Source organism: Malaclemys terrapin, chromosome 8, assembly GCF_027887155.1.
Source record: "Malaclemys terrapin pileata isolate rMalTer1 chromosome 8, rMalTer1.hap1, whole genome shotgun sequence".
NCBI lineage: Eukaryota > Metazoa > Chordata > Testudines > Emydidae > Malaclemys > Malaclemys terrapin.
Genome location: NC_071512.1, coordinates 9,647,395 through 9,660,399, shown reverse-complemented (window position 1 = coordinate 9,660,399; position 13,005 = coordinate 9,647,395). Strand labels below are relative to the sequence as shown.

The window sequence follows — 13,005 nt, the reverse complement described above, 5'->3', positions numbered from 1 at the left end:
GAAGAAGAGCAAGAAACCTCGGGGGATTTTGGCAGTGGTGGATCTGTTGTATTACTGGATGATTTGGAACAGGACCGTGAAGCAGCGAAAAAGGACAAAGAAGGGAAAATGAAGATTCATGTAAGAGCGGCTAATGAGGATGATGAAGATGAAGATGATGATAAGGATGATGAAATTGGTTATATATGGTAGTTGTCACCGTTCTGAGGACTCATGTTTTGCACAATATTGCAAGTCACTTCATATCTCTGCAATTGTATCTAAGAACATCAGGCACAAAATATCTCTCCTCTTTGTTTAATTTTTACAGTATATATCATTTTCAAGACGGCTTTTTTCCAACTAGCTACTGGTTTGAATACAGTTAATTTTTTTCCCTCTATCAACGGGGCTATGAGTTGTGTTAGTTTTGTTTAAGCAAAGTTTCATAGCTTACTCCCCGCCTGCACAGCTTGTGAAATATAGTTTATGGGATTAAAAAAGAAGAGAGAAAAAACAAACCAGTGCAAGAATTAAAAGCCCATTTTATGTTATCAACATTGGAGAAGTTTTGTCATCAGCTGTTAACTGAATTTTCTGACCATGCTATAAGTAATTGCTTTTCTTTTATGCAGTAGGTAATATAGAAAAGCAGGTGCCTCAGTCTCTGTCCCGTGTCTGGCACTTGTCACTAAAGAGCAAGTCATCTGTGTATAATAACTTCTGGCTCACTAATATTGATGGTTTTAAGTCAGGAAGAAATCCATCAGTATTTTTTCTCACTTGCTCTAAGAATGATTACTACAGGCTAAGTTCTGCCCTGATTGAAGTCAATGTCAAAACTCCCGTTGGCTGTAAATGTGCAGGATCAGGTCATTGTCACCTCGTTTTCATAGTAAACAATATGATCTCGATCCTGAGAGATGCTGAGCGTCCGCAGCTACCACCGACTTTGAGCCTCGTAGCAGGAGAACATAATTTAACCACCTTCCAGAATGTTGGAATGTTTTGTAAATCTAGATCATTGTAACCATTTTCCAACTAACAAATCTTGGGTTTCTGTTTTAATTAGTTTGCACTAAGAGTTTGCAATGTCATGCAAGCTGCCTCTGTTTCTGAAGTAACACACGCCAATGTTGGATCCGCTGGAAATCCCCTGTTCTTCATTTACCCTAAGTAACTCCTCATTTGGAAGCTAGGAAGCTGTCAAAGATACTCACCATCAAAAGTAATAAGCTGTCTCTTCTTTATTTTAAATTGTTAATATTTATTTAGTCTGTATAAAAAACAACCTTAGATAGTCATGTTTCCAACTAACATCTTTTCTGCTTAATATGAAATATCGTGCACTCCTAATACACACCTATAAAATAGAAGAATATTATTAAAATTGAATCCTCTGATTCTTTAAGCCGTTCCCATTTATTCATATCTCCACAGCTGTATCACAGCATTCTGAAGCTAAATTATTTACTTCCCTTCCCCGTTGAAAGTCATGGGTAAAATGAATGTACCATATCATGGCTTTTATCCCTTTTGTTATTTTATCCAGATTATCAGAAAACACGATAACAATGAGGAGTCATGGGACAGAATACGTTTGTTAGCAATTCATTTTTGTGTTTAAGAGGACAAAAAAGTGACCCATAATAGAACTTTAATTCCAAAATCTTTTAGGGTCAAATGCACCAGGAGGTGACAGGAGTAATTCCATTTAAGTTAATGGAGTTATACCAGAAATGAATTTGGCCTATAGGCATTTCAAAGAAACCCTTTATAGTTCTGTTAAAGACACTACTTCCTTATGTGAATTGACTTGCATTTTCAAAAGCAGCTGAGGGATGCAGTTTACCCTCAGACCATTAGTCAATATAAGTAGTACTTTGCCTGCTTATCTATCTTGCATGTTCCATGATTCATTTTGGGGGGTGAATCATGTCATTACAAGGTAAAGTTTGCAAAATGAAATCTACCAATATAAATGCCAAATTCCATTCCAAAAACAGGATGTTTCACCCATTTCCTTTGGGTTTCATGTCCTCGGGCCAGCAGTCTGAATTTACTGTTCTTGTGACACATGAGCCCAAGTCAGACATCCTTCTCAGGAAAAAGAACAGGAGTCCTTGTGGCACCTTAGAGACTAACACATTTATTTGAACATAAGCTTTCGTGGGCTACAGCCCACTTCATCAGATGCATACATCTATAGCCCACGAAAGCTTATGCTCAAATAAATTTGTTAGTCTCTAAGGTGCCACAAGTTCTCCTGTTCTTTTTGCAGATACAGACTAACACGGCTTCTACTCTGAATCCTTCTCAGGGTGTGCCTTCCAGATATACCCTTGGTGTTTGTATTGTCTATTATCCTGTGGGTCTTTAGTGACTGAGGGGGAAAGCATTGCTTTAAATGTTTCCAAATAAAGGCCTGATCCTGCAAATTCTTCAGCCCACATAAGTTTAGGGATTTGCAGGCTCCAACCCAAAGGTTTCATACTAGAGAATCATACTGTATGTATGATCTTATTATGCAAGCCCAACAAATGGACTCTCTATGCCTTGTACTGTTTTCCGGGCACCATCACTGTACCTGTCTGCTAGTAGCTAAGACTTAAAACATTTTAGCAATGTAACTTGAATCTTTGGCTAGAATTCGTGTGTGCACAAACACACACACACACACACACAGCTGAAATACACACTAGCTCCTGTAGTTGACATTTTAAACTGCAAAAGTTGGTTTTATTTTTGAAGTCTTGTTTCAAAACCTTTGCCTGCAATTTCTTTTGAAGAAAGAAAATTTGCTCATTACGAACAGAACTTGTCTGAGAGGGAGAAATAATTTGTTTCTGCTTATCTAGGCCGTGTCAATGTGTGCAGGTGATTTGAACGTAAAAGGAAAGGCTTCATTCACACACATCCATGGAATTCACTGGTACAACAATGCAACAAAATGGGGAAAGCTCCTTGACAACGGGAATTGTGAACATCAAATGAGCTTATATTTCACTGTTTCAAACGCAGCTTGTTATAGGGACTTAGTTGTTTCCAGCTCTTTTATTCTCTGTTTGTCTGGAGTCATGACCTGAAAGTTGTTGGAGAGCTGGACTGGATGATTGGTGTTAATAGAAAAGGAAGCAGACAGTATATCCACTGGGATTTGGTTTGCTCTTTGGTTTTTTTGCGGGAAAGCGGTTGGCAGCTAAGGCAATTGGTGGAAACCCTACAGTCCATTCTGATTCACCGTTTAGGGCACGATGGAGCTTTTACCAGCCCTGAGTATGGAGCAGCCCGTAGCCTCCGTGGCCCCGGAGCAGCCCCCAGAAAGCACTGTGCCTTCGGAGGCACTACACATAAAAATAAATAAATAAATTAATGGAAATATCCCATCTCCTAGAACTGGAAGGGACCTTGAAAGGTCATTGAGTCCAGCCCCCTGCCTTCACTAGCAGGACCAAGTGCTGATTTTGCCCCAGATCCCTAAATAGCCTCCTCAAGGATTGAACTCACAACTCTTGGGGTGTGTCTACACTGCACTCTATGCACAGGGCGTGACTCAGGTTTGAGCCCAAGTGCCCCGTCTGTCCATACATCAATGAATCTGACTCAGGCCAGCAAACACTCAGGACCAGGTCCTAGGACCCTGCTGGGACTGTGCCACAGTCCAACCCCTGTCATTTTGCAGTGTGGATGCAGCTCAAGCCACAGACATGCAGTATGGGTGCATTAGCACAGCTATGAGACCTGGGTCCAGCAATTGTAAGCCCAGTTTTACAATGCAGTGTGAATGCTCAAGCATGGGTTTGGAAATACACAAGCCTGGTTCCCACAGATTCAGGTTTACAATGCAGTGTAGACATACCTTTGGTGCCCATGCAGGAGGAGAGTACTGTTTAGCCCTAAGCAGACAGCATGACATGGCCTCCACATGCGCTCTCAGGCCGCAGGAGAATCCTGCAATGAAGTTCTCATTATGCTAAAATTGGGGGTGGGGAGGGTTGTTTTAGGGGGTTGTGTATGTGGCAAGAAATAATAAATGCAGCCACTATTTTGCATGATCCAGATGATTATGTCCTGTCTGTGTTACTGGTGAGTTGACTTCTTTATTTGACTTGTAATGTTTATAAATCGCTACCAGATAAGCCTAAGAGAGACAAAGATGGGAAGCCCATTCTGCTCTGCTGTAAAATGAGCGACAAGAACAGCAACAAAATGGGCCTGGTCCTGACCTCATTTATACTGGTGTGAATCAGCAGCCAGGCCATTGATTTTACTGGGGAGAGATGGTATAAAACTGTTGTGAAATCAGCAGCATTCCCAGTGTGTTCCAGACCAAACTAGTGATTTGGAACAGCCTCGGGAAGCTGGGCTTTTGACTCCTTTTATTTTGCTTCCATCTCTTGAAAATCACTTTTTATAAATTACAGACCTTGAAAAGAATTCTTTTCTCCTTGCCTTGGAGAAAAATGATGGCAATTTGCAAAAGGAACAAACACATCTTGTAGTTCGACATCATTGTTACTTGTAGTGACCCTTGAGCACCATCAATATCTTGCATCTCGCACATCAGGGCTGGCTTCATTCTGGGACTGATTTTAATCAGATGAAATCTCTGGTTTTGCCCACGGCCTTTCCCAAGCTTATGGCCTTGCTATTTCACTGACACCAGGCCTCCCCATCAAAGCAGAAGGGGCACCCCACTGTGCCATGAAATCAAGGGGGTATCCACAATCATTAAGAACTATCTCACGAAAGCTGACACCATCCCAACATTCTGCTAGTGCTAAACTCATCCCTGTTCAGGAGAAGCATAGGTGGGTAGGGAAGATCCGAGCAGTGGCTGCAGCCTCTCTGTTCCATTTGCACAGGGCGTCAGGTTATTGCATCCACATACATACAGATCCTGTAGGATCCTCTTTCATTCCCTACATTGTTTAAATATTGCCTTAAATAAATGCAATCAGTCTTACAGCTTAATTGAACAGGCACTCTGGCCACTCCAATGCCAGCAGGTCTTCATCCTCATTCTCTCTAGCGCTCGGGCCTCATCCCATAGCCTCTTCTCACCTGACTCTTCCAGGTGAGACTGGCTGCATTTATTTTCAGCAAATAGGAAGTAATCAACATAAAAGCGAATGCATTACAGTCCAAGACCTGTGTTCGGATGTACCTGCACAAGTCCCATCAGAGTCAATGGGGTGTTGCGTGTACATCTGAAGGCAGAATCCGGCCTTGAACAACTTCTGCTGTAGTTCCCTGGGTGACACTCAACTTGGTCTGGAGGGCTTGTGCGAAGCTCTTTGCCCCAGTTCAGCTCACAGGCCCTGGTTCAGGAAAGCTTAACTTTAAACACATGCTTACCTGCTTTCCGGAATGGAGGTTGTAATTTGAGAAGAGTAACATCATTATCTAGTGGAGTAGAGTAGAAATACAACGTAGCACGTAAAATACTATACAAATTGTATAAAAGAATAATGCCCCCTATTTTGGTAAGAATTGTGTAAGGCGGAGCCGCATGCTTTGAGAAAAGCAGCTGAAAATATGTCTGGATCCGGGGGCAGATCCCCAGCTGATGTAAAGCTCCACTGAAGTCAATGGAGCTACGACAGTTTCCACCAGCTGCCACCTGGCAAATCAACTTGCTCAGGAGAATAATATAATTTTGCCAATCACAGTTTCCCACCGAGTATAGTAACTCCTGATTTTTAACTTTTTGTTATCTTATTACTGCTGCTGTTAGATTAAGACAGCAGTGAAAGTACAGGCCATTAACAGTGGAATGACAAAGCAGAGTTCTTTCTATTGATTTTTTTCTCCACCGATTGTAGAAGATGCTTTAAGAAGATATCCCAGTTTATTGAAGTAGTAAAGCAATGAGGCATTCAGGGCACTGTATCCAGAGCCAGTGGCCGTTGCAAACTGCAACAGAATTAAACAGCCCCTTTCTCAGGCTTCTCCTGCATGACAATCAGGAGGTTTGTAGGGAGCATTTCACTTGCTTCTGGCTAGATTTAATTCCCATTTTTGTTACAAAGTCAAATATTCCACTTGCCTCAAATTGTTGAGCTTCCAAATGTTTTCTCATTGTGAAAGATGGAAACAGAGGAGCTCCATTATTTAAAGATGGAGACTAATTTTATCACATTTCCTTTACAGATGAAAGATTATGAAACATCATGAAGTATTGCTTTATGTTTCCAAGTGTCCTTTTCACTAGTATTGTTAACTCAAAATATCCCTTGAGTTCAGTTTCCGACACGATTTTTGTTGTTGGCATCTTCATGAACACTATGAGTGCATTGAAATATTTTGGCTATTGTTTTAACCCATTTTCTGTGTTTATTTAATATTTATTCTACAGTTTATATTTCCAATGTAAAGTTTATATTGAAAACAACACCGTTTGTTAGTGAAAGCTTCTCTTTGCCTATCCAGCCTACTCTAGAGTCACAGTGTACTTTTCTGGCATAGGAATATTTTAATATTTGCATGTTTTTTGCAGAATTTTCCCACCCAGGCAGCAAATGACATAAGATCTAAGGTCATCATTTGCTACAGACCACCAGATCTCTCATGCTTAGCTTGTTACACTTTTTGGCTTTCATTGCAGTCTGTTCTGTATGCCATTCTTGTTTCTTCAATACATAGACTGCTTTGTACAGGTACTATACATGAAAAAGCCCTTTCTACAGTAGGTGGGTTTTGGTCTTTTTATACTTTTCTCAATGCTGCTGATATCCGTTACTGTTAAATGTGATGTGTTGTAAGGAGAGATCCAAATATTACGTGTTTAAGTTTGATGTCCCTACTGTAGATGGAATGTAGGCTATCATAGTAAATTAGATTAGCATAATAAATTCTGAATGCTTTTTCCATAAGGAGTTAACTGGAATGTGAACATTTTGCTATCCTCCTTTGTTAACTGTAAATGCTTAATTGTAGTCTTAAATAGTTAAATTTTTGTCTGTCTCAATAAATTTTAATTTGTCTGCGACTCCTTTTTGCCTGCCTTTTGTTTTAAACTGTGGGGATCCAAACTACAGTATTGCTGTACTTAGAGTCAGCAACTGAAGCATGTGCTGAAGTGGCTGGTTCATGTTATTTTTCAGTTTTATTCCCTTTACTTCTGTTCAACGTCAGCTGTTACATCTGTGAAGTTAACGTCATGTCTTTAGAAAGCTGTACTTTAAAACAAAAACTGGTAACTGGGTGTATTAAAAATTGATTTAAAAAAAAACCTAATTAACTTAATTTCTTTTCCAAGCTTGTTTCCTCCCCAATTAGGTTTTGCAAATTGTGGTTTTCTGTTAAATAATAAGTCTCTCCTGAAGGTATCCATCGCCATGCTATCTAGGCACTTTAAGATCATTACCTACAATATAAATCAAGTGAAATTAAATGAAAATACCACTGGTAAAAAATAACAAACCATTTATAATTCATAATTGTATAAATCTCTGGTTTTGTGTCTCTGACTGGCTCATTAAGTCCGCTAATCTCATCCAATACATCTGGTTTATTTTCAGTACAATAACATTAATTGACTTTAAAGACCCAGTATTAAAAGCATAGTGCTGCCAGGTATTGAAAGGAAAATGATTTTTCCATTTCATTTCTGCCCTATTTCCATACATTTTAATCAGCATAAAAGCATATTTCTTGGCTCAGAGAATGTGTTACCAGGGTTGCTCCTTAGATTCATATATTCCAAGGCCAGAAGGGACCATTGTGATTATCTAGTCTGACGTCCTGTCTGAAACAGGCCATAGAACGTTCCCAAAATAACCCCTAGAGCAGATCTTTTAGACAAACATCCAGTCTTGATTTAAACGTTGTCAGTGATGGAGAATCCACCACAACCCTTGGTAAACTGTTCCAATGGAGAATTACTCTCACTCTAAGCTGCTTATCTGGCCCCGATCACATCAGTATCTGAGCACTTCACAACCTTTCAGGTATTTATCCGCACACCACCCCTGTCAGTAAGGGCAGTGCTATTATTCCCATTGTGCATATTAGGAACTGAGGCACAGAGGGGCTAAGGATCACAGGTTTTAAAGATACTTAGCCGTTGCTGCACTCAGCATGACAGCACCTAACTGATGAAGGAACCTAGGTCTCATTTTCAAAAGGGATTTAAGCACTTGGGAGCCTAAATCCCACTGACTGCAATGCTGAGCACAGCAACACCTAAATATCTTTAAAAATCTGGGCCTCAGTGACTGGCCAAAGGTCAAACAGGAAGTTGGAGAAGTGACCTGAGGCCTCCCAAATCCCAGATTTGCACTCTAACCACTGGGACCATCCTTCCGCTCAGTAGTGCTGTATATTTACACGGCTCTCTACAAAGAGAGCGAGACGTTCCCTGCTCCAAAGACATTGGTCTCAATGGACAAGGCAAGGAGGTCACATTCAGCACAGGATGGATGGGGGGAGATTTTTGGTGAGGGAGGCCAGAGGAAGGATTCCTGAAAGAAGTGACAGGTTTCAGAGTAGCAGCCGTGTTAGTCTGTATCCGCAAAAAGAAGAACATCCGAAGAAGTGGGCTGTAGTCCACGAAAGCTTATGCTCTAATAAATTTGTTAGTCTCTAAGGTGCCACAAGTACTCCTGTTCTTCTTTTTGAAAGAAGTGAGTTTAAAGAGGTGGTTGCACAGGAAGTGAGATAGTGGCTTAGGTGCGGGGATGCAAAGCCGAGAGAGGAGGAGGAGATAAATGTAGAGAGACTGGTTGAAGACGAGGAGGTAGAGAGAATCAGAGCAGAGATATAAATAGGGGAGAGATTGTAGAGGTGTCTGGGAGGTGAAAAAGAGGTGTTTGAGTGTAATAATATTTACTTTTATTGTGGTAGCTCCTAAGAGCCACAGTCAAGGATCAGCACCCGTCGGCGCTAGGCACTATACAGACAAGTCACAAAGAAGCAGCTCCCTGCCCCAAGCACTTGCAGTCTGGGTGTCAGGACACAACATGGACAAAGAATGCAAGCACTGTAATTGTGCATGTTAGTTGGGTGCACAACTGTGCACCTCACCCCTTTTATTTAAACTGTCTGTCGCTTTTCTCCATCGAGGCTAAAGTCCTTCCCTACCAGTTATTTACTCTAAAGGGATGGGTGGAAAATCATTGGAACTGACTAAAGCAATTTTTCCAGAATAAAGCTGACCTGACCTATACACCAGAAATCCAAGAGCACCAGTTTGACAGGTGAGTTGAAGGAGAAACCCTGCTAATTCACTTACCCAGAGACTCTTTTCTATGACTTTCTATATCAGATCAACATGTAATTGCATCTTTTTAGTTAATCCCAAATACAGAAAATATCACAGTCAGACACCTTTATCCCAATCACAGGTGTGTTTCTGATGTGTAACCCAAATCACAAGAGGGAATTGTGACACCGAAGTCAGGAACATGCTAAGAATCCTCCTTAAAAGTATGTAAAATTAATTAATCACATTCTATGCTATATGTCAGCTGTTGGTGACAAAATAACTTATAGTATGTTAAATTGCCTGAACTTGAGTACAACTGAGTTTATCCTTAACAAAAACCACTCCAAAACTGTCTGACTCATGTCAGATTTTAGATAGTATGATGCTGAGCACTATAGAAAAAGCTGAACTCGGGAGAGCATGAGATATTAAATAGATTTTCAGCATCTGAGCTGGTTTTGCTATCCCTTCTGTTTGTACTAGAAAGGCCAAAACTGCAGGCATCTTGCACCTTGTTTTGCATCACCCACGTAAATTCTAGCCTCCTCTGCTCCTGATGTATGATGACAATGGCAATTTTTGAAGCACTGACATGTTATGAACTGAGCAAAATCTAAGTGAAGGCTTTGGGCCCGAGGACTGAGAGCTGTAAAAGTCTGTCAGCCAGTCCATCTCCAAACCCAGGGTTCAGACTGCTCCGTGTTATGGTTTCCCACATGTGAAGAAAACCTGCATTTCTCAGTCAAAATGATTTTTATTTCAGATAAGGGAACGCAGAAACAAAAAACAACCCCCTGCGACGCTTCATCTTGTAAGGCACCTTGCTAACACCTGCCCTTAGCATGAGAAAGGGTTGTCTGTGCCTGCTCTGGGACAGCTCTCCAACTCAACCGGCCATGAGCAACACAAGCGCTCTTCCTCCCCCCCCCCCCCCCCCCAACCCTCCCACAGGCTCCACTGTCCCTCTGCAGGTAAGCAAATGGCATGTTCCAACCTCCAAGTGTCTCCCTGGAGTGCCCAGCCCTTAAGCCACTGGACACACACAGAATTTCTGGCTCCTCTCTTCCTAAAGGAACTGTACACCACAGCTAGTTAAGCACAGCTCCGCTTGACACACAGCACTTAGATTTGTTTATAGAAAAAGCAAGTCCAAGTTTATGGAACAAAGAACAGAGGATCAGATGATTGCAAACAGAAATATTGAGAACAAAGGGTTACATATAAAATAAAATCATAACACACACTCTGGAGCCTAAACTTAACTAACATGCTGCCCTCTTGTCTAATCCACCTCCAACAGTTTTTAGCCAGGAAGACTGAGACCTTCCTTTCATAAGACCAAGCCTGCCTGCTGCTGCTTTCTCTCGGTGAGGGTCTCTCTCTGCACCCCTAGAGTAATTAGAGGTGTCCTTTGTTCTTCACCTATAAACAGGGTTCTCTTGGTATTAAGCACCTATGCCATTTTAGCTAGAAGCTTGGCGGTGGGGGCAGAGGACTTTCAGCCAGTGGTTAGGGTACTCACTTGGGCTGTGGGAGACACCCAGTTCAAATCCCTTCTCCTCCTCAGGTGGAGGGAGGACTTGAAGGGAAGAGTCACTTACATTCCAGGTGAGGATGTAACCACTGGGCTAAAAGTTGGCCTCTCTCCCACACCTGGCCGTTTTCTGTAAGCTCACCTATAGAGGCCCAATCCAGTAGATGAGTTCTGAGTGCACATACCAGATCAAGGCCCAAGGTGAGATAAGTGGAGGAATGCCTGTCTCTCCTAGATTCATGGAAGTTATGTGTCCAGATGCCTGGCATGGGGCTGCAGTGCACAGGCACACAGGCAGAAATATAGGCAACTTTTACTGCAAAAATGTAGGTACTAAGTGTGTTTAGGTGCCTACAGGGTTTGGTGGCAGCTGAATGGGGGTTTGTGACTCGCAGTGGGGCCTGATTCTGGTATTTAGGTGCCTAAAGTGGCAGTTATGTACCTAAGTCCTTTTGCGAATCTAGCCCAAAATGCTTGACAAGATCTCGTTCAGCGCTCTCTCAAGTAGCAGCATGTTTGGGTAGGATGGGCTGAGCTCTGCACCCAGTTACACAAGTGGAATTAGTATGTTCAAGGCATAAACACTGAAAAGATAGAGCATTTTTAGATTTTTTTCTTCCTGGAAGGTCACAATGGAATCAGGGCCGGCTCTAGGATTTTTGCTGCCCCAAGCAAAAAAAAATTTGGCTGCCCCCCGGGTCCCAGCCCTGGGCTCCTCGCCGCCCACCCACACCCCCCTGCTGCCCCGGCCCTGGGTCACTGGTAACTCGCTCCCAGGGGTAGGGAGTTCTGGGGGGGCAGTCAAGGGACAGGGAGTGGGGGGGGTTGGTTGGGGTGGAGGTTCAGGGGGGCAGTCAGGGGCAGGGAGAAGGGGGGGTTAGATGGGTTAGGGTTCGGAGGGGCAGTCGGGGGACAGGCAGCGGTTGGATAGGCATGGGAATCCCAGGAGTTTGTCAGGGGACAGGTAGGGGGTGGGATCCTAGGGAGGAAGTTGGGGGGATCTCAGGAGGGGGCAGTTGGGGACAAGGAGAAGGGAGGCTTAGATGGGGCAGGAGTCCCGGGAAGGGGCAATCAGGGGCCAAGGACCAGTGGGGCTTAGATAGGGGGTGGGGTTCTGGGGGGCAGTTAGGGCAGGGGTCCCGGGAGGGAATGATCAGGGGACAGGGAGCAGCGGGGTTGGATGGGTTGGGGTTTCTGTGGGGGGGGGAGTCGGAGGGAGTGGATGGTGGCAGGGTGGGGCTACCCTCCCTCCCCGTGGAGTGTCCTATTTTTTGAATGTTAAAATATGGTATCCCTGCCCTTCCCAGTGCAGCTCTCCATTGACAGCAGGCTGCAGCATGAGGTCTCAGCTTCCTCCCTCCCTCCCCCTCTTTCCTGTTGGTAGTGGCCAAGGGGATGCTGGGAAATGTAGTTCTTTCCCTGCTCCAGGGCTGGCTCTATAGGCAGGGAGCTAACCAAGGAACTACAGCTCCCAGGGCCCCCTGTTGGTTCTCAGTTCCCATGCTGGATCCCTGCCGCCCCTGCAAATGGGCTGCCCCAAGCACATGCTTGCTTTGCTGGTGCCTGGAGCCGCCCCTGAATGGAATACTACTTTAGTTCTTAGAACCCAGAACAATAACACACAAACCAAAAATAGAGACACAAACAGGCTGCTCCCTAAGGCAGAAGGCACAACAACAGCTTGCTTTAGGTTGGCTCTTAGCAGCCTTCCCAAAGAAGACCCAGATCACACTGCTTCCCTCAAAGTCCCCTACTCTTCAAGCAGGACTATGAAACCCCTTGTAATTTAAAGTGATAGCTTATAATTTTAACAGTTTTCAATACACCACAAGAACTACTCCAGTGTTACGGGGTGGAACTGAGAGCAGAATTTAGCTCCAAATTATTTTTTGAAGCTATGTGCAATGGCATCTGTGTCCTTTCAGTGCAAAACTGGCTTTCTCGTCTGGCCTCAAGTCAATTTTTCATCCTACTTTGAGGTCATTGTTCCTTAACTGAATCTTCAAATGTCTTTTTCCTCCCACAGGCGCTTGCAAGTTAATTAAACTTTTAACAATGAGTTGCATCGGCAAGAGAATAGGATATCTGATTGCTCATCCATTTTACATAATTGATGAATTAATGTCCTTACTAATTGAGTCAGGAAATCCTCTTTTAACATGGAGCCAGGCTGTATCACAAACAATTGCCTGTGGGGTTAAGTTACAATCAGAGTTCTTGGTCCTAGAGGCTGAGTGGTGAGGCACATCTGGGTTATCTTCCCTAGAGTTCTTATGACGGCTTT

The 13,005-nt window shown here is 43.1% G+C and overlaps 1 protein-coding gene across 1 annotated transcript in view; it reads left to right on the top strand.

Moving 5' to 3' along the window:
* The window catches only part of SPOCK1 (SPARC (osteonectin), cwcv and kazal like domains proteoglycan 1), a 495,316-nt gene extending 488,346 nt beyond the window's left edge, over positions 1-6,970 (top strand). The window contains exon 11 of the mRNA XM_054038315.1: positions 2-6,970. Within this exon, the coding sequence (XP_053894290.1) occupies positions 2-192 (191 nt within the window). The 3' untranslated portion in view covers positions 193-6,970. The remainder of the gene's footprint in view (position 1) is intronic.
* Positions 6,971-13,005: the final 6,035 nt, after the last annotated feature.